General features: G+C 31.6%; 1 protein-coding gene across 3 annotated transcripts; it reads right to left on the bottom strand.

Moving 5' to 3' along the window:
- Positions 1-229: 229 nt before the first annotated feature.
- LOC109152671 (probable sulfate transporter 3.5) lies at positions 230-14,045 on the bottom strand. Of its 3 annotated transcripts, XR_002049405.1 has the most exons (13): positions 13,683-14,045; positions 12,796-13,003; positions 11,589-11,760; positions 10,936-11,001; positions 10,703-10,816; positions 10,024-10,140; positions 9,801-9,927; positions 9,371-9,657; positions 9,076-9,266; positions 8,525-8,607; positions 8,356-8,432; positions 8,030-8,264; positions 230-240 (listed from the first exon to the last, which is right to left on the bottom strand). XR_002049405.1 is itself a non-coding variant. In XM_019300319.1 (12 exons), the coding sequence occupies exons 1-12, from the start codon at positions 13,993-13,995 to the stop codon at positions 8,115-8,117; spliced, it is 1,905 nt and encodes a 634-aa protein (XP_019155864.1). In that variant the 5' UTR covers positions 13,996-14,045; the 3' UTR covers positions 8,026-8,114. The 3 variants fall into 3 exon arrangements, 2 of the variants coding, with proteins under 2 accessions (XP_019155864.1, XP_019155865.1); XM_019300319.1 differs by lacking the exon at positions 230-240 and having other exon boundaries at positions 8,026-8,264; XM_019300320.1 differs by lacking the exons at positions 230-240; positions 10,703-10,816 and having other exon boundaries at positions 8,026-8,264.
- Positions 14,046-19,449: the final 5,404 nt, after the last annotated feature.

The raw sequence follows: 19,449 nt of genomic DNA, 5'->3' as shown, positions 1-19,449 counted from the left end.
AGCGTCTAATATCAATTTATTTTAATTAAAAGTTGAAATTAATAATGACATTATACATTCTTTACTTATAAGAAAAAACTAAATAGGCCATTTAAGTCGATCAATTTATGCAATTGACTCTTAAATAAAGAAAGTTCCATCGAAACTCCTTAAATTGGTAAAAAAAAAAAAAAAAAAAAAATTATTGAAGTCCTAACCTGACATATTAAGTAGGTTATCACATATTTGGTGTTGATTAAACTTTTATGTTTGTTATTGTTTTAATGTGGCGATGATATGACAACCAATGTAACTTAGCTCCTTTATACAACCATGGTTGAATGATGAGGGGCGGCTTATGAGGATTATTTGAGCATCTTTTCTTATTTATATATATAAAAAAAATAGTACTTTTAATCTTTAATAAGTTGTAGAAAATATGTAAATTTAGTTTCTAATTGCATGAGACAAGTTTAACTGTTAATTACTTATAATAGTGACTAATTTTGTCATTCAGATTATCAAAATAGCACTTGCAAATTTGTCATGAATTAAAAAAATAAAATTATATTATATCGGAATAATATAACATTTGATATAAAAAGTTGGATTCATGTACATTAATGGATATTGATTATTAAAATTTATTCTATTTCCGTGTGCTTCAACCACCTGTCTGCAAGTCAATGTTTATCATGATTGCCAATCATACGATTTGTCTAAAGAGAAATATAGAAAAAAAAAAGTATAGGATTATCTATGAACAATATAATTTAAACGTTTTCATATATTTTATTTTATTTGTAGCACTAATATATATATATATATATATATATATATATATATATATATATATATATATATGGATCAGTTCACGTGCGAAGAATCTCTCAGGAGGAAGATGAGGTGAGATATGAGCTGTTGATCAAATCTAGATCAACGGCTCAAATCAATAAATGGTTTTTAAAAAAATACATTTCCTACCAACATGCATACAAATGACCAACGGTCTCATCAAACTAATGTACCTTAAGTTATAAAACTACGCACCTTAAGTTTTAAACTGATGCACCTTGAACTATAAAAGTGACGCACCTTAAGCTTTAAATATATGCACCTTAAGCTATAAAACTACACACCTTAATCTTAAAATTTAAGCACCTTAAGTTTTAAACTAATGCACCTTAAATTAGAAAAGTGACGCATCTTAAATTTTAAATATACACACCTTAAACTATAAAACTACTAATCTTAACTTTTGAACCTATTCAAAATTACCATAATATCATTGCATTTAATATTTTTTTTTCCAATCTGGACTGTTGATTTTGGCTAGATCAGGAGCTGAGTTTAAACCCATCTTTCACCTGCAACTTATTATCGCACTTGATCATATATATATATATATATATATATATATATATAGCTTTTTACCAAAAGAAGAGCATTAAATTAACATAAATTGCCAAATACTTTGTGCTTTTGTAGTTTGATAAAATCACTATTATCATTCCAAACGGAATATTACAGGTTCGTGTCTCATTCAAATTCAAGTTTTAACATATTATATATAACAATTAATATAGATATGTTAGATTTTAGTTATAAAAAAATTTATATTAAAAATTATTCATGCACCAAAAGTCCGGACAAATTATACCATAGACGGTAAATCATTAAAAGTATTTATTTTTAATATACCAAATGTTCACTTTTATTTAATATATTAAAAATGAACATACAATATACTAAATTACTAATATTAAATTTTTAAAAAATAAATATTTAGTACACTAAATATGAATATGCATATTAGTGGGGCACAATATAATAACATAAAAGTCCGTGTTCCGGTGCAATTAAGCTTCAATGGAAAAATGGAAAGTAAAATAAAGAGAAATATAGTAATCAAAATCTCATCCGCTTTTTATGATTTTTAATATTACGTTGTCTTTTACTTTTTTTTTTTTTTTTTTTTTTTTTGAATAACGTCATAATACTATAAGGTAATGCAATAGTTTCATATTTTTAAAAAATTTTTTTTTAGAAAAGAACATATATCAAGATGTAGATATAGCATATGGCAATTTAACATTTTCTTTAACGATTTATACTATTTAAAACTATATAGGTCTATAATTAATTTCGTATTCATAAAATTTTAATTTTAATTCAAACAAAACACTCATACGAAAAAGTTAATAGTAACTCGCGTAGGGCTGTTAACGAACCGAACATAAACGAACGAAGGTTGTCCTTATTCGTTTGTTAAGAATTTTGGGGTGTTTGCGTTTGTGTTCGTTTATTAAGGTTTTTAAAAACCCTGTTCGTGTTCGTTTGTTAAACGTTCATTAGTGTTTGTTAACGTTAACGCGTTCACGAACATGTTGCTTTACGTTCATGAACACGTTCGTGAACCTTTAATAACCAAACACCTGCACATGTTCATAATCACAATTCGTTCGTGAACAAGAAATAAGTTATGTTCATGTTCGCGAACATTATTAAACGAACACTAAATGAGCTAGCTTGTTCACGAACATTATTAAACGAACACAAACGAGCTTGTTCACGAATATTATTAAAAGAACACAACGAGTTTGTTCACGAACATTATTAAACGAACACAAACGAGCTTGTTCACGATCTCTTAGCAAACGAGCATACAACTGTTCAAGCTCTGTTCGTTCATTAACCGAGCTCTAATTTTTGTTTGTTAATGGTTCCTTTATCTTAACAAACGAACATAAACGAATGCTTACCGAATACGAATATGAGTAATTTGTCGAAAGCTCTGTTCGCTAACGCCTCTAACCTCGCGACCATCTGGGGATGACAATGCGTCCTAAATCAACATGGATCTGCCTAGACATGACCCATGTACAATATAATATTTGTGTTGGGCTGACATAACTCATATACGGGCTAATCAAATGCAGTCTACAAGATTTATGTGGTGTTTGATTGAATGGAAAATGAATTTCTTGGAACTGAAATTCTTATAATTTGAGAAAAAAGTATTTTATATTATTTGGTTCATGGGAGAATATTTTTCCATTGAAATTTGAATTAATATTTTTCTAATAAAATTTGAATTCTTCAAATTTGGGGTGAAAATAAGTTCATTACTCCTCATTCATTATTTCAATTCCAAAGTCCTTGTGGAAAGAATTATTCAACATGGTGAGACAAAAATACATTTATATATCATTGTTAATTATTATTGTGTATGAACATATTAGTTTTTATACACATTATTCCTTGAGTTAATATTCTCACGAACCAAACAATATAATTAATATTTCGAGTAATTTTTTTTTTCATGAAATTTAAATTATATTTCTCAACTTTTTTTTTTCACGAACTAAAGGGTGGTTAGTGATGAAATTATAAGTAATATTATAGAACCGTATAATTATGTATTAAAATGATCCAACAAGTTTCATATTTATATGATATTACAGGACCTTTGATTGGAATGAAGGAATTAGGGGGAAAAAGAATTGTAATTCCATGGAAAAAGAATAAAGTGAAAATTTAAATTATATTTTTTTGTAGGAAGAAATAGAATGATTGGAAATTGAAAGGAAAAAAGTGTATAAAAACTAAAATCTCCATGTATAATAATATAATAATCATAAATAGTGGAGTAGAAAATAGAATTAGAGTTTACAAAAATTTAATTTGGGTAAACAATGCCTACGTTCCGACTGTTGGAATGATACTTAGAATATGCAAACCAAAGTGAAAGTGATTATATGATTTGACACACTTATAAATAATTAAACAAATTTAAGTTTTTGGTTAGCCTCTAACTTGGTTTGATTGGGAGAATATGCGAAAATAATCAAAACTATGATGTGATGTGAGACGAAAATCAACATAAATTGGCACAAGCCAGCTTTTAGTCATGTTGTGACAACATGATATAAGGAGAGACTTAAGGAATTTATATATCAATTAATATAATCTAGAAATCGTTATTGTTGGTTCATTTTAAATTTAAATATGTCATTCATAACATATTCTGTTTCTGCTAAGTGTCACGAGGAAAAACCATTCTTGATTTTGGTTAATGACAGCTTGAGAAGACCGAGTTGGGTCAAACCAAATATGATCATATGAGGTTGACTCCACTAAGGATGAAATTAAAGTCAAATGAATCCAATATTCAAATTAACTATCCAATTTAATGCTGAGCAAGAAAAGGATCGTGTCGAAGCTATATTGCTTCAATTTATTTCATTTTGCGTTTGGAGTAAGTTTATGAGGTTCAAGATATAGTCCAAAAAAATTGAGAAATCTAGATTGTAAAAAAAAAAAATGATTGTGTCCAGCTTCTTAACACGTATAGCTAATGAATATAAACAATTTGATCATCATTTTGTTTCCATCATTGAGAAATTTTTAAGTGTACAAATTATATGACATTTTATTTTGATCACTCTCAATTACGACTATGTTTTTAAGTCTTTGTCTAGTAGAACCTAACATTTTCTACATCTAGATTTAGATGGTATCTGTTAGGAACAAGTGTATTAGATAGATTTTGACGATACCAAGTAAGTTAGAAATTTTATTCTCCAATTATTTTTCATTTCTTAGACGCAATGATTTTTCATTGTAAATCCAAAAGGCTCACTTAAGGAATGAACTTTATTGATTCGCAAGTAAACTTAATTCGAAAAGTAGCCTAAGGATATTTAGTTTCGAAAGGCTGTGAACAGTAATTTGAAAGGTCAATCTTCGAGAAGTTAGAGATCGAAAAGTTGAAGAGCCAAAGAGTTGAAGTCTTGAAGACCAAAGAGTTGAAGATCAGAAGGGTAAATGGCCGTATAGTGGAAGGGCTAACCTTATCTGAATAAATGTTGTTCCCAATAAGTCTTGAGAAACTAAAAAAGTAAAAAACAACCGTCTCTTTCCACTCAATAGTTTCAACTCTCAAGTATTCAAGTCTCAAAGCATCATCTGATTTCATCTCTCTAATTCTCTCAACACTCAGTCGGCGTGGTCGCGTGGGTGACGCCGAACAGAAGCGACCGGCGACTAACGGACGGAGGTTCAGAAGTCGCGACGCGAAAAAAGAAACAGAAGATTGAGACGGATTGGCCAGCCGGCTGCGAGTCGATTCTGACCTTTCTCAACGCGACTAAGAGCTATCTAGGCGCGATTTTTGCAATATTGAGTATAACTCAAGAATCGAAGATACAATTTTTCTTATGTATTCAATTGTAATCCAAACACTTTACAATCGCACTGTTTGGATTACAAACATCATATATGTGTGTATGTATGCCATGAGAAGCTGGATCAAATGAGTGTCAGAGCGGGCCTTCAATTAAAGAAGCAACTAACAAATTAGGTTGAAATGGGCCCAAATGTATTGTACATGGCAAATTATGCCGTGGCAAGGTGGACACAGTTGTAAAACTATTCATAATTATGAATATATAGTTCTATAATTATGAACATAGTTATGAACATATAGTTCTGTAATTATAAATATAGAGATTCAATAATTGTGAATATGAAGTTCAAAAATTATGAATATATAGCTTTATAATTATGAACATATAGTTCAGTAATTATGAACATAGAGTTCTGTAATTGTGAACATAGAGTTCACTAATTATGAATATAAAGTTCAAAAATTATGAATATATAACTTTATAATTATGAACATATAGTTTAGTAATTATAGATATAGAACCGTGTCCACCTTGTAAGATGGACATAGGGATGGCAATTCTACCCGCACCCAACGGGTTACCCGCATCCCCGCCCCAATGGGTAATAAAATACCCGCATAATTTGAGTAATGGATGCGGGTATGGGGGAAAAGTTTTAAACCCGCGCGGGTATGGGGGTGGGTGGACATAGGGATGTCAATTCTACCCGCACCCAACGGGTTACCCGCATCCCCGCCCCAATGGGTAATAAAATACCCGCATAATTTGGGTAATGGATGCGGGTATGGGGGAAAAGTTTTAAACCCGCGCGGGTATGGGGGCAGGTGCGGGGAGAGGTATCCTGCCCTTATATATATATATATATATATATGTGTGTGTGTGTGTGTGTGTGTGTGTGTGTGTGTGTGTGTGTGTGTGTGTTATTATATTTATGTCAATGTCAATATCAAAGTATTATTTTATTTATTTAATCTGTTAGATCTGATCTCTAGTCTCTACTTCAGTTGGTAGTTATTTGGTGAAGACTTTAATGCACTAATATTATAAATTGTAGTAATAAAATTTTTATTAGATGTAAGTTTCATATTATTAATGAGACTAAGGTTACATGTAAAATTTTCATGGGTATTCCCCGCACCCGCAAAATTCCCACGGAGACGGGTATGGGAAGAAATTTCATGACCCACGCGGGTGCGGGTATGGGAAGTGAGGTGGGATTGCGGGGGCGGGATTACGGGCCGGGGGCGGGGATATATCCCTCGCCCCTGCCCCGCCTTATTGCCATCTATCCCCGCCCCCGCCCCGCCTCATTGCCATTCTTAGATGGACACGATTCCACAGCATAACGATTGTATTGTAGTGTGTACAATAGCAAAGTAAATATGCCCATTTTTTAGAGATAGACAAAAACAATGTGAATTTAATTTGTAGTCCTCAAAATTTTAATTTACAAACTCACATTTTGATCCTTAAGTTTCAATACTTCACTATTTAATTTTACCAACTAGCAAGGTGAAACGCACCGGGTTAAAATAAATGCATGTTGTCCAACATTCTTTTTAGTTGCTGCGAAAATAATGCAATTGAAGCATCTATTTATTTCAATCTCAATTGCTACCGGACCTATCCATCACCCCATCACCAGAGAATGGTGTGTTTCTCCTTCTAAGTTCTAACCCATCTCTCTAATGATAAAAGGAGATTAGCCTACAATAACTCCAGCCAAGTTGGTCTAACTGTTAAATTTGTAATTACAAGATTTTATGGTGTGTTTGGAAACCTGAAAAATGAGTTCTGAAAATCATTTTCCAAGTTTCCATTGTTTGGATGTGCCTGGAAAATCAAGTCAACGAAAATCATTTTCCATTGACTTTGGAAAATAGGCTTGTTTTGGAGGAATGATTTTCCCTTTTTTTTTTGAGAAGTCATTTTCCAACTTTTACACCAAAATCACACCACCACCAACATCATCAACACCATACCACCACCACCTCACTACCACCAACACCACCACTATACCACCGCAACCACCGCCACCACACCACCACCAACACCATACCACCGCAACCACTACCACCATCAACACCATACCACCACCACCGCTGCCACCACCGTACCACCGCAACCATCGTCACCGCCACCGCCACCACCACCACCACCATACCACCGTCGTTGCCACCACCACCACATCACCACCACCAGTTATTATTATTATTATTATTATTATTATTATTATTATTATTATTATTATATAACAAATAACACCACTACCATTACACCACCACCACCATAATATTTTTGATATATTATTAGTTATTTTTTTATTATATTTAAAATTTAAAATTATTATTATATTATTATACATGTTGTAATTTTCTAAATAAAATAATTAAAATGTTTAATTATACAATTCTACTCATTTTTCAGAAAATGAATGAAACACACAAAAACAGTTTTCCAGAATGCAACCAAACACTGGAAAGGAAAATGTTTTCCGGACCCTTAAGTTCGATTCTCAACTGAAGTGACCTATTAGCCTTCTTGGTTTTGAACTGGCCTAGTGTTGCTTTACCAATTAAAGTCACAACTAAAATTTACACAATACACACCTTCAAATAGTGATTGCAGTTATCCCTCATCACCCAAACTCGAAACAAAGAAGGGATTAACATAACATTAAAACTTCAGATCAGAGGGGAACTAAGCACAAAAGTAGACAACATGCCAAGCCATCTGTGTCTATATGTTGCTCATCCACAAGTTTATATATATATAGGCTGTCTATTCGGGCAGAAGTTTATATATATATATATATATATATATATATATAGGCTGTCTATTCGGACAGTTCAATTAGTTACAGGGTGAAATTTGAAAACAACAATATATATATATGGACGAAGTGAGGGTGTGGATTACAAGATCGAGATTGGGTTTAAAATTAAATTAAACGGACGACATAGATTTGAGAGAAAATTTGCAAAACTCAATTGCATCATCAATTGACAGGAAAACTGATTCCTTTCCAATAATTTCTATGAACTTTGATAACATCAGCTTCTCCATCACTCCCAATCTCGGATTTATCAAAATCATCTAAAAGTAAGTAATTCCATATAATATTTTAAGTATTGTGAGATTATTATTAAAAAAAAAAAAGAAATAATGAAGATGGTGAAGTACGTACCTTAATCTCTTTTGCTAGTAAACTCTTTCTAATTTCAACTAGTGTTTCAATACCCGTTACATCAATTGAGTTAATAGCTGTATCATGCAAAATTCAATCAACAAATAATAATAATAATAATAATAATAATAATAATAATAATAATAATAATAATAATAATAATTTGTACCTCCAAAGTCCAGCAGTAAGAATTCAACCTCTGCCCCTTTAGAATTCGAAATTTTTTGTTCATCTCTGATCCACCTTAAAATTCTGATCCAATCAAAACCATACAATTAACAAAGAAAAATCAAATTCTTGAAGAAAAAGGGAACAAAAATGGGGTTTTATGGTGCTGCAGGTAAACTGCATTAAGAAGACCCTATGCGAGAGGGTGTTGGCTAGAAAAGAACTCGTGACAATTAGATACGAGAGTAATGTCCTATCCACTCAATTGCTCCTTCAAAGCAAATAAGCACTTTATAGTTATACAAAAACATCAATAGGTGGTAGATTGTGGACAAAGAAGCAAGACCGAGAGTCCGAGACTAGACAACTGCAGTACACTGCAGTTGTCTAGTCTTGAGAATCGGACACCAGACACTGATATCATTGAGTCACCATGTACTCCTCTATTATAGTTGGATCAAGGTGTGGGATTTTTGGATGGGACGAGGGATTTCGTTTTTTGTGGGCAAAACAACAGTAAAAAACAAAAGTGAAATTAATTAATTAAATTACCTTTCCCTAATGTAATTGGCATTTGCAAAGTATATTGGAGAACCAAGCTGCAAGATCAAAATCCCTGGAAATCCAGTTGCACCTGGATACTGTTCAATGTCACAATATATTCCACTCTCTACCATGCTCCCAAGCTTGCATGAAGGAGGCCTAGCTACATGCAAAAGGGCCCTCACTAAAGCCAGAGATATCTGCATATATATAATAATCATCACCATATATCATATATACAATAATGACAGAAGAATAATTGGATAATTATAATATCGGGAAAATTAATTATATTGTTGTATACCGATAACACAAGCCCATAGGTCATGCTAATGAAGATGACACCAAACACCCCCACCATGCAAATCAAGAAATCAAACTTGTCAGTCTGGTAGAGATGGTAGAACTTTTTGTACTTAATTAGGCCCAGCATGGCTGATGCAATAATGGCGGACAGCGCCACCAGGGGTGTGTAGCTAAAGATCGGGGCCAAGAACAGGAGCGTTAGACACATGCAGATCGACATTACAACGTTGGACATGGCGGTCCTGCATCCCGCGTTGTAGTTCACCGCAGTTTTCGAGAACGGACCTGATGAAAATAACTCAAAGATGTGAAGGAGCCAATGATGTTCATATTATTTTAATGTTTTTTTTTTTTTGAGTGATACTGACTCTGTTACAATGTAGTATCTGTTCATATTGTTTTAATGGTAAGATTATTGATTACAATACCTGTGGTTAAGTAGCAAGATGTGAAGGAGCCAATGATGTTCATGAGTCCAAAGGCAATCATCTCCTTATTGCCATCAATTTGTTCATTTTGCATCACTGCAAAACTCCTCCCAATTGCAATTCCTTCCTGTATGTATGTACATATACATACATAAAAGAGATTGCATATAATTCCAATAAAGAGAATTGAAGAACAATAATTGATAAAGTTGTTTGTACATACAGCTAGAGCAATCATGGCTGTGATGGTTCCAGCTTTAATTGGTGCGTAAATGTATTTGGGATCAAAGTTCAATCTTTGGATGGAGAGAGGGTTTATTCCTTTCTTTAGATCTCCCACCTGCATCCAATAAAGCTTATAATAAGTTTGAACGTCAAACTTAAAGGCCTCTCAACGCTTTTGCCCTAAAAACGGGTGAAAGTGATAAATTGCAGGATGGGCCTCTATAGACTTTCAAAAGCTTATGTATACGTACTAGTGTCAAGGCCAAATCCATACCTCCCGTTTTTTGTTCTTGATAGGATTAGAACCTTGCACGACTGCTAGCAGAGCAAATCTTATATATAATAACCAATTCAATGTAATCATAGGATCAGATCTTTTGTTAAGATTAAAGATTCGAGTCCTATGAAAAACTTGTGGTGATATATTGTCACTTTTGACGGGTCGTTAGTGATAGGTTGAAGAATTTCTTGAAACCTCGAAGTGGTCGGAAAGACTATTTCCAGTTAAAGCCTTAAGTTTTTTACCAGACATTTTTGGATGGTAAAAAATCCTGAATTTTCCAGCTATGCAATTTGAGAGAGCTTTAATTTCTTTTAAATAAGCTAATGTTAATCTAGCAAGGTTAAATATTGACAATAAAAATGTAAAATAGCAAAGTAAAATTAGAGGGATTTACAGTTTGGATGCCAAGTTTATCTGCATGAGCAAAGTAAGCAAAGAGGCAGCCAACAATGACACACACCATAGGAGCTATGGCTGAAACCCAAAACAATCTTGGAATCTTCTTTTTCTGAAAATTCACAAATTTATTTATTTTTATTTTCATTATAAAACTTATATATATATATATATATATATATATATATATATACATATATAAATCTTTTCAAGTGTTGAAGGAACACTTACTACATATCTAGTGGACTGTAGGAAAGCAAGGAAGACAACACCAATCACAATGGCCCTCCAATTACACTGCACAAATAAGCAAACTCCATGGATTAAATTAAACTAAAGAAAATAATAAAATATTACTCGAACAAAACTTTTAGGCAATTCTGATGTATTTGATCACTATTAGCTGTTTGACTTAGTTAAACAAATAATATGAGTGTTTGATTAATTAGCTTTTTGTAAAAACTTATTCCTTCAAAATGCTAAAAAAAACAAAACTTTTAGGCAATTCTGACGTATTTGATCACTATTAGCTGTTTGACTTAGTTAAACAAATAATATGAGTGTTTGATTAATTAGCTTTTTGTAAAAACTTATTCATTCAAAACGCTAAAATTCAAAAAGCTGCTCAAAGTAGCTTTTTTGACAAGCTTTTTGAGAAAGTCAACTAACAATTAATTTACCAAACACTTTTCTACAATCAGTTAATGTTATCAACTAGTCAAATCTTTTAGCCCAATTAACCCAATCATCTAACAGCTGTTTGCCAAACACCTCAGCTCCTTAGTATCAAATCTTATATCACATGACATAACTTTAGCTAATTAATTCATACCACGATATACTACTATATGGATAAATAATCAATATAAAAAATTGAAACAGACCTCATTTTTATTGGCAAAAATTGAGCGTATAACAGAAATCAAATCAGTTTTGTGTGTGAAATGCTTCAAGCCAAGGATTCCTTTCAGCTGCTGCAAACATATGAGTACTGCTGTCCCTCCCATGAAACCAGTGATTGTTGAATGCGATAGAAAATCCACCAATATTCCTAACCTATACAATAATAATAATAATAATAATAATAATAATAATAATAATAATAATAATTTAAGAAAAACCCATAATATACTTTTTTAAATAATGAAAGTATGCAATAGAGAATGATGGTGATGCTATTATTAAGGTTTTCAAGATAATCAAAGATGTGGTGTATTGACAAGAATTGATCAAGTTGAAGCTATTGATTGATTTGGATGGTTTCTTTCCGTGCTTTTCTCTTTTTTATTTGTGCAAAGAAGTGGTTTTATGAACTATATATCTGTTCGGTAGAGGCTTAGAAGGTCAAGTCCAACATTCTCCTATCGAAATTTGGTGTTTATAAGGTTACAAAGTTCGACGCTCACCTATTGATTCTCTTTGGTTTGAACTAGTTAGTTATGAACAACTTAGACTTGTTAGCATCATTATGGCCTTCTGTTAGGGGTGACAAGACAGGATCCCATCATACAGTGGTTGCAGATTTTCTCCAATCTCCACTCAGAAAAAATATGGCGCTTACTATTATATGCCAAGTTTTGGTTTTCAAAAATAAAAATATGCCAAAGTATAAAGAAATAAAATTACTCATTCACTACTAACTACTCCCTCCGTCCCTAATTGATTGTCTCATTTACTTTTTGCACAAGTTTTAATACAACATAACATATGTTACTAACTTTTCAATTTTGCCCCTCAAAAGTAGGTGTTATTTGTACAAAGTACAATTGTACTTATCTCTAGAAATTTGAAAGTTAAAAGGGTATATTGAGAAATGTAAAGTGATAGTTATGTTTAATTTTAGAAAGATGACACTATTTTGGAACAAATTAAAAAGGAAAATAAAACAGGTAAAATGGGAAGGATGGAGTATAATTTAGACGTAATGGTAAACCGTACCCTTGATTTTGAAAATATTATTAATGATCCTCTTTCTTCTTTTCTCATCATTAACTATTTTTTATATATATATATATAATTAACAACAACTAATGGTAGAGTGAATACATAAATAAAACCTTGTATGTGCATTAAGTTTACATATATAGTTACCTCAACAAACCCATGACGGTTTGCATCAAACCAGAGACAAGGGTGGCTGTGAACACCAAATCCACATAAAGTTCCAAGTTGTCTTGTGGTTTCACTACTTCTTCAATGGTGGCAGCTATGAGCAACGACGAAGCCGCCACCGTACCCACCGCAAGATGCTTTGAACTTCCAAACACTGCGTAAATCAATGGCGGCACAAAACTCGAATCTGCATTCAATTCGTAGTGCAAGTGTATGATTAAGTCAGTAACTGATTTAGTCAATTTAGGTATTCAATTTTGTCAATTATTTGTCTATAATAATTGCCCATAAATGCCTACGCAAAACAGTTCTCACACAACTCTAGTTGTGACAGAATATAGTACTTACAAGTTACAACATCTAATAATGGGGACAGTGGGACCCACTGGTCCACCCCATTTGTGACAGAATATAGTACTTCAATTCGTAGTGCAAGTATTTGATTAAGTCAGTAAGTAATTTAGTCAATTTAGGTATTCAATTTTGTCATAACTGATTATTTGTTTAAGCAAAACAGTCCTCACACAATTCTATCCAGTTAACAGAATATAGTACTTACACCATCTAATAATCAGGAGAAAATGATAAAACCAGTGACGGAGCCACAATGGGGGAAGTGGGGACAGCTGGCCCCACTCCCCCGCCCCATTCCATTTATATATATTGTATGTATAGGTTACTTGTATATACATATCACTGAAATTATGGAATTTCCGACCACCTGAAAGTGATCTTAAATCAAGTCAAAAGCCTTTATTCCGACCACTTTTGATATTCAAAAAAATCTTTATTGCTATTTCTGACCACTTTTTGCTCTTTCAGGTGGTCGAGAATTTTATGATTTTCAATAGTGATAATTAACTTACAGAGTCCGATGATGGGAGGAATGTTGGCGAGCTTAGCGTAGCTGATTCCCTGAGGGATGGCGAGGCTGGCGATGGTGATTCCGGCGAGAACATCGTACATGAAGAGATTAAGGTTGTAGTGGGGAAGCCAATCCAAAATGGGGACGAAGTACTGAAACCCCTTTATCACCCTGCGTGAAAATGGCTCGTTCTTGAATTCGCCGAAGGGATCGTCGGGGAAAAGCACCTCCTTCAGGCTTGCCCGGAGCACCGCCGGAAAGCTCCGTGGCTCGCCGAACCTCACCTTCTGCCGTGCCTGGAAAGAATTCGTCATATCTGCTTAAATCTAGCTTGTCCAGAAGAAGAGATGAAGTGTGAGTAGATATGCGAGTTTATTGCATGCATTTATAGACACAGAGTGACGCTAAAATGACAAGGATTTTGGATGGGAATTCAAACAATTAATTTAATTTTATTTTCAATCTCTCGTATGAAAAAACTAATCTGGTCAAGGTGACCTGGGGCGAACAGAATTAGTCTGAGTATTGTACGGACTTAAAGTGCCTCTTACCGTTAGAACCTGCTCAGGATATCTCGTGGTCTGACAGAAAAAAAATATTTTCTCCACTGTTATGATGACTATTAATTTTTTTTTTTTTTCTTTCAAACAAATAAATGTAGTATAAAATATTCCTATAATCAAAGGATTAAATTTGGTATATACATTTCAGCATTAACATCACTGATTAGTACGTTACACCTCATAAATCATAATATAGATACAAGGTTGTAAAAATCTTTATAATCCAATAGCATAGATATGAGATTGTTTATACTTTATAATACATATTTCAAATTCTTACGTGAGTCTTTTAAAAAAAAATTATATATAAAAAATAGTTATAATTTTTGCTTGAAAATGTTATACTAGTCGGATGGGATGTCTGCCCACTGGGACTGTGTTGCTACTTTTCCTAATCTTCTAATACACTTTTATAGAACTTTTGAGGCCACACATCATCTGCTCATTTCAAAGTGGATGACTAAATTGGCAAATCATCTTTAGCCTAAGTTAAGTTATAATGATTCACTTATTTTGGTCTCCAAAAATAATTATTTTTAGTCGATTTAATCCCTCCGGTCGTCAACAAAAGATGACCTGAGGGACTAAATCGACTAAATATAATTGTTTTCGAGAACCAAATCGATGAATAAGCAATTGAAGAACTACATTGATAGTTCGCTAATAATTGAGGGACCAAATCGTTTATTAACTCTTTAGAAAATGCTTTTTTTCCTGACATTTATTCACCATTTCAAACTTGATGGGATCTCTTAAAATCAATGTTGCATGCTAGGCCCTAGTCGGGCACCCCGGGCACCTATGCACCTCCTAGCAGTTGAGTAATTTAAGTATATCGTCTCCATTTTTTTTCCACTTTTCCCACCTAGGGCTATGAGTTGTTAGACTATTATAATCCTACAAACTAGTCAACCACTACTGGAAATTATGGAATTTCCGACCACGTGAAAGTGATCTTAAATCAAGTTGAAACCAAAAAGTGGTCGGAAATAGCAACAAAGGTTTTTCTGGATACCAAAAGTGGTCGGAACAAGACTTTCGACTTGATTTAAAATCACTTTCAGGTGGTCGAAAATTCCATAGTTTTCAGTAGTGAACTACATACTTTAAATTCCATAGTTTTCAGTAGTGAACTACATACTTTAGATGATTAGTTAAGTACATGGCTGGAGAAATATAGAAGAGGAGCAACCGAGCAGGCAAAAAATATGACTTGGCTGAGTTTGACGCCGACTCAGCCTAGTTGGACATCAACTAGGTAGAGTTAGGTGCCCAACTTCGCGCCTAATCTTAGTCGGCCAGACAACTAAAAATCGCCTAGGGCTGAAATCATCATAGCCCAGGGGTGTCTAACGCTTAGTCGATGTAGGTGGACTTTATTATAACTTTTTAACCGAATACAAGATCAAATCTCCTTAAAATGAGAAGGATGCTTAATGCAGTAAAAATATGAGGGATGAAGAATAGGATTGCTCAAATTATATTTATCACAGTATTCTAAGCTATAATTTGTCAAACATAACATCTATAATATTATATTCATCATTTCAAATGCAAAAAAATAAAAATAAAAAAATAATAAAATAATAAAAAAAAAGTCTCCAACAAAACTATGAGGATGTCATTTTGCAAAATATAATAATAATAATAATAATAATAATAATAATAATAATAATAATAATAATAATAATAATAATGATACAGATATAGAGACACAAACAATATACAAAACACTAATACAATATATACAACATATACAAATAGAGACCAGATTTCTTACCGAATTGTTATTGATCAATCTTCAAGTTTCCCCAGTAGTGAAGCGGAGTCGCTTCAAGGTGAATGTAAATTTTTATGAACTGAATAGAAAAAGTAGCAAAAGGTTTACAAAAACAAATGTATTTGTATACAAATTTTAAAAAGACAAAAATGGAAAAATTCTTCAATCACTTAGATTCCCAGACAACTTGAAAAGTGGGTTATGTTCAATGGATCAATGTAGATATGATCAATGGAGATTCCGGTGAAATTGAATAGAGGATATATAGATTCAATTCTGGGAATTTTTTAAATAAAAAAGGTAAAACTAGATAAAAGATTTATTTATTTTTTAGAAGGAAAACCGATAAAGATGGAAAGTGATTACAGATCAGTTGTTATATATGAGGAAGAAACAGGAAAACCTAATTAGGGAATAGAAGCAATAAATTTTAGTGTATTTTTAATTTTTAATTTTTTTTTAAATTTTTTGTTGTATTTTTAAAATAATAACTGATTTTATTTTAATTTTTTTAAGCAACAACTGAATATATGTTTTAGAATGTATGGAAGATGTAAAAATGGGAAAGCCTAATTAAATTCCTAGTAAAACGCATTGTAAAAATTTGCCCCACAATTGCTACTGAAAATATGTTTTGAATTTTGGGATTTTAACTACTCCCTTCTCTCACAATTCTAGGATTTTCAACTACTGCCTTGACCATTTCTTGCATTATTCCCTTTGCCAGTTGCCACCTTTATTTTCTATTTATATTTTTTTTCCTGAAAACAATGAATATAATATAATTTAATTAAAATAATGGTCGAGCGGTATAACTGTGGCTCTCCCAAATGGGAGATCACATGTTCAAAATCCAGTGAAAACATTGACTGTTTGTGTTTCAGTAGATATAAACAGATTCTATAATATAATAGAGTCAGAAGTAATAATAATAAAAAAAAAAGAGTAAAAGTAGTGTCTATCAATGAAATGAAAATTTATATATTATGAATGGAAAAGGCAGATAAATTATCATTATGAACGTGCCAGTTTAGTCATTCTAAGAAGGACAAATGATTTTTTTTTAATGATTATTTTAGTGTTTGAGCCGAATAATATATAGGGGTTGAAATGAAAATACCAATCCTGTAAATAATGTGGATTTATTTAAGCCTTTCATTTATATTGATCTTGTGGACCATGTTTATTTATATATATGTTAATTCTTTTAATTATAAAATACTCAAAAAGTATAGCATAGATTTTTTTTTTTAAATTTATATAACTGCAAAAAATATAATATAAAATAATATTTATTAAAAACATTTGTTAAAAATAAAAAACATTTTTTAGTAATATGTGCATGTTTATTTTTCTTTAAGTACCCACTGTAATATATGTATGTTTAATTTTCTATATGACCAGAAAAATTTATCATTAATTTTAATAAAATGAAGTCGTTTTATTATGATTACTATATGGTAATTAAGGAGTATATATTATTCTTAATTAATATTATGCTAATTATAACGTCTATGTAATATGAATAATTATGATAATTAAGGAGTATATATTATTCTTAATAAAATAATATGTGTATATTTAATTTTCTTTAATTATGTCTGTAATAAGTGTACCATTAATTTCCTTAATTGGTTAAATAAAATCTATATTAAGAAAGTATCAAAAACAGTTTAATAATAAAAGTATAACGTGTGAATTAATTTCTTAATTATCATAATTATTAAGATTTTATTCAAAAATAACCATTAACATAATTTTATGTGTAATAATATGTGAATTTGAATAATTATCATAATTTTTGTAATTTCCTTTAATTATGGACGTAATATGTGTATTATCAATTTCCTTAACAGGGCGTTTGGTTGGAGGGGGGGAATTATGTGGGAAAGGAATTGTAATTCTATGGGAGTTGAATTACTAGGAATAAAGTGGGAATTTAAATTTCAGTGTTTGGTTGACAGTAATAGAATTACTGGGAATTTCAATTCCAATGTTTGGTATACATTGGAATTGAAAGGGAATAAGTAGTATAAAGTAAAAAATGTCCATTATTGTTGTTAGACATTAATTTTAAGTTAAAAAGGAAGGGGTAATTTTGACTCATCACTATCATTTTTTCCAGGAATTAAAATACCAGAGGGGGACATGGGATTTTAATTCCATGAAAATGAGGGAATTACAATTCCATGGAATTGCAATTCCCTCCAACCAAACTACGGAATTTAATGGCCTTTGGAATTAGGTGGGAATTAAGTGGGAAGGGAATTTAAAATCCCTCCAACCAAACACCCTGTAACTGATTAGATAAAATTTATATTACGGAAGTATTACAATTTCCTTAACTGATTAGATAAAATTTATATTACGGAAAGTATTAATTTCTTAATTGCCATAATTTTTAAGATTTTATTCAAAAGTAATCAAAAGAAGTGCACAGGTATTTGATATTATTTGAACTAAAAAATATTTAAAATCGTCGTAAGAAGGGATTCTCTATGTTTGGAAAATTATGCTGTGCAATCGTGTGCACCATGCATGGTGCACACGGTTACAAAAACGGCGTCGTTTTACTTAAAAAAAATCATTTTTGATTGCCGTTATTTTCGTAAACATATGTTCATAATTTTATAATTTCACATTCTGAATGTATAGTTATGAAATTATGGATGTGTAGTTATGCAATTCTGAATGCATAGTTATAAAGTTGTGGATGTGTAGTTATGTATGCAATTCTGAATGTATAGTTATGAAGTTATGGATGTGTAGTTATGCAATTCTGAATGTATAGTTATGAAGTTATGGATGTGTAGTTATGCAATTCTGAATGTATAGTTATGAAGTTATGGGTGTATAGTTCAAATTATGCACAATATAACGCCGTTAACGGCAATCAAAACTGAATTTTTTTTAAGTTGTACGTCAAAACGATGTCGTTTTTGCAACCGTGTGCACCATGCATGGTGCACACGGTTGCACAACATAACGCTCCTCTATGTTTAATTACCATAATAAATTTACATGTTAAATACGGTTGGTAATTACCACAGATTATTTAGATGGTAAATAGTATATGGTAATTACCTATATAGATTACCAAAATAAACGGATTAACATATAGATCAGTATTATAAAAACGGAAGGATGCCTTTGGTAAGATATATTAGAAAAAGTATCAATTAATTAAAATATGATAGGAAAATTATATTAGAAAATTATATTAGGAAATTGATTTGATAGTACCAATCTGTTAATTGTTCCTAATACTATATTTGTAATTACCGATATAAACAAATTTAATAGGAAAAATTAATTAGAAACTTATATTAAGTGTTTTGGATTATTATTATTATTATTATTATTATTATTATTATTATTATTAGAGAAATTATATTAAGAGGTTTGGATTATTATTATTATTATTA

The sequence above is a fragment of the Ipomoea nil genome, unplaced genomic scaffold (assembly GCF_001879475.1).
Source record: "Ipomoea nil cultivar Tokyo-kokei standard unplaced genomic scaffold, Asagao_1.1 scaffold2480, whole genome shotgun sequence".
Taxonomy (NCBI): Eukaryota; Viridiplantae; Streptophyta; class Magnoliopsida; order Solanales; family Convolvulaceae; genus Ipomoea; species Ipomoea nil.
This window is presented reverse-complemented; position numbering and strand designations above follow the sequence as displayed.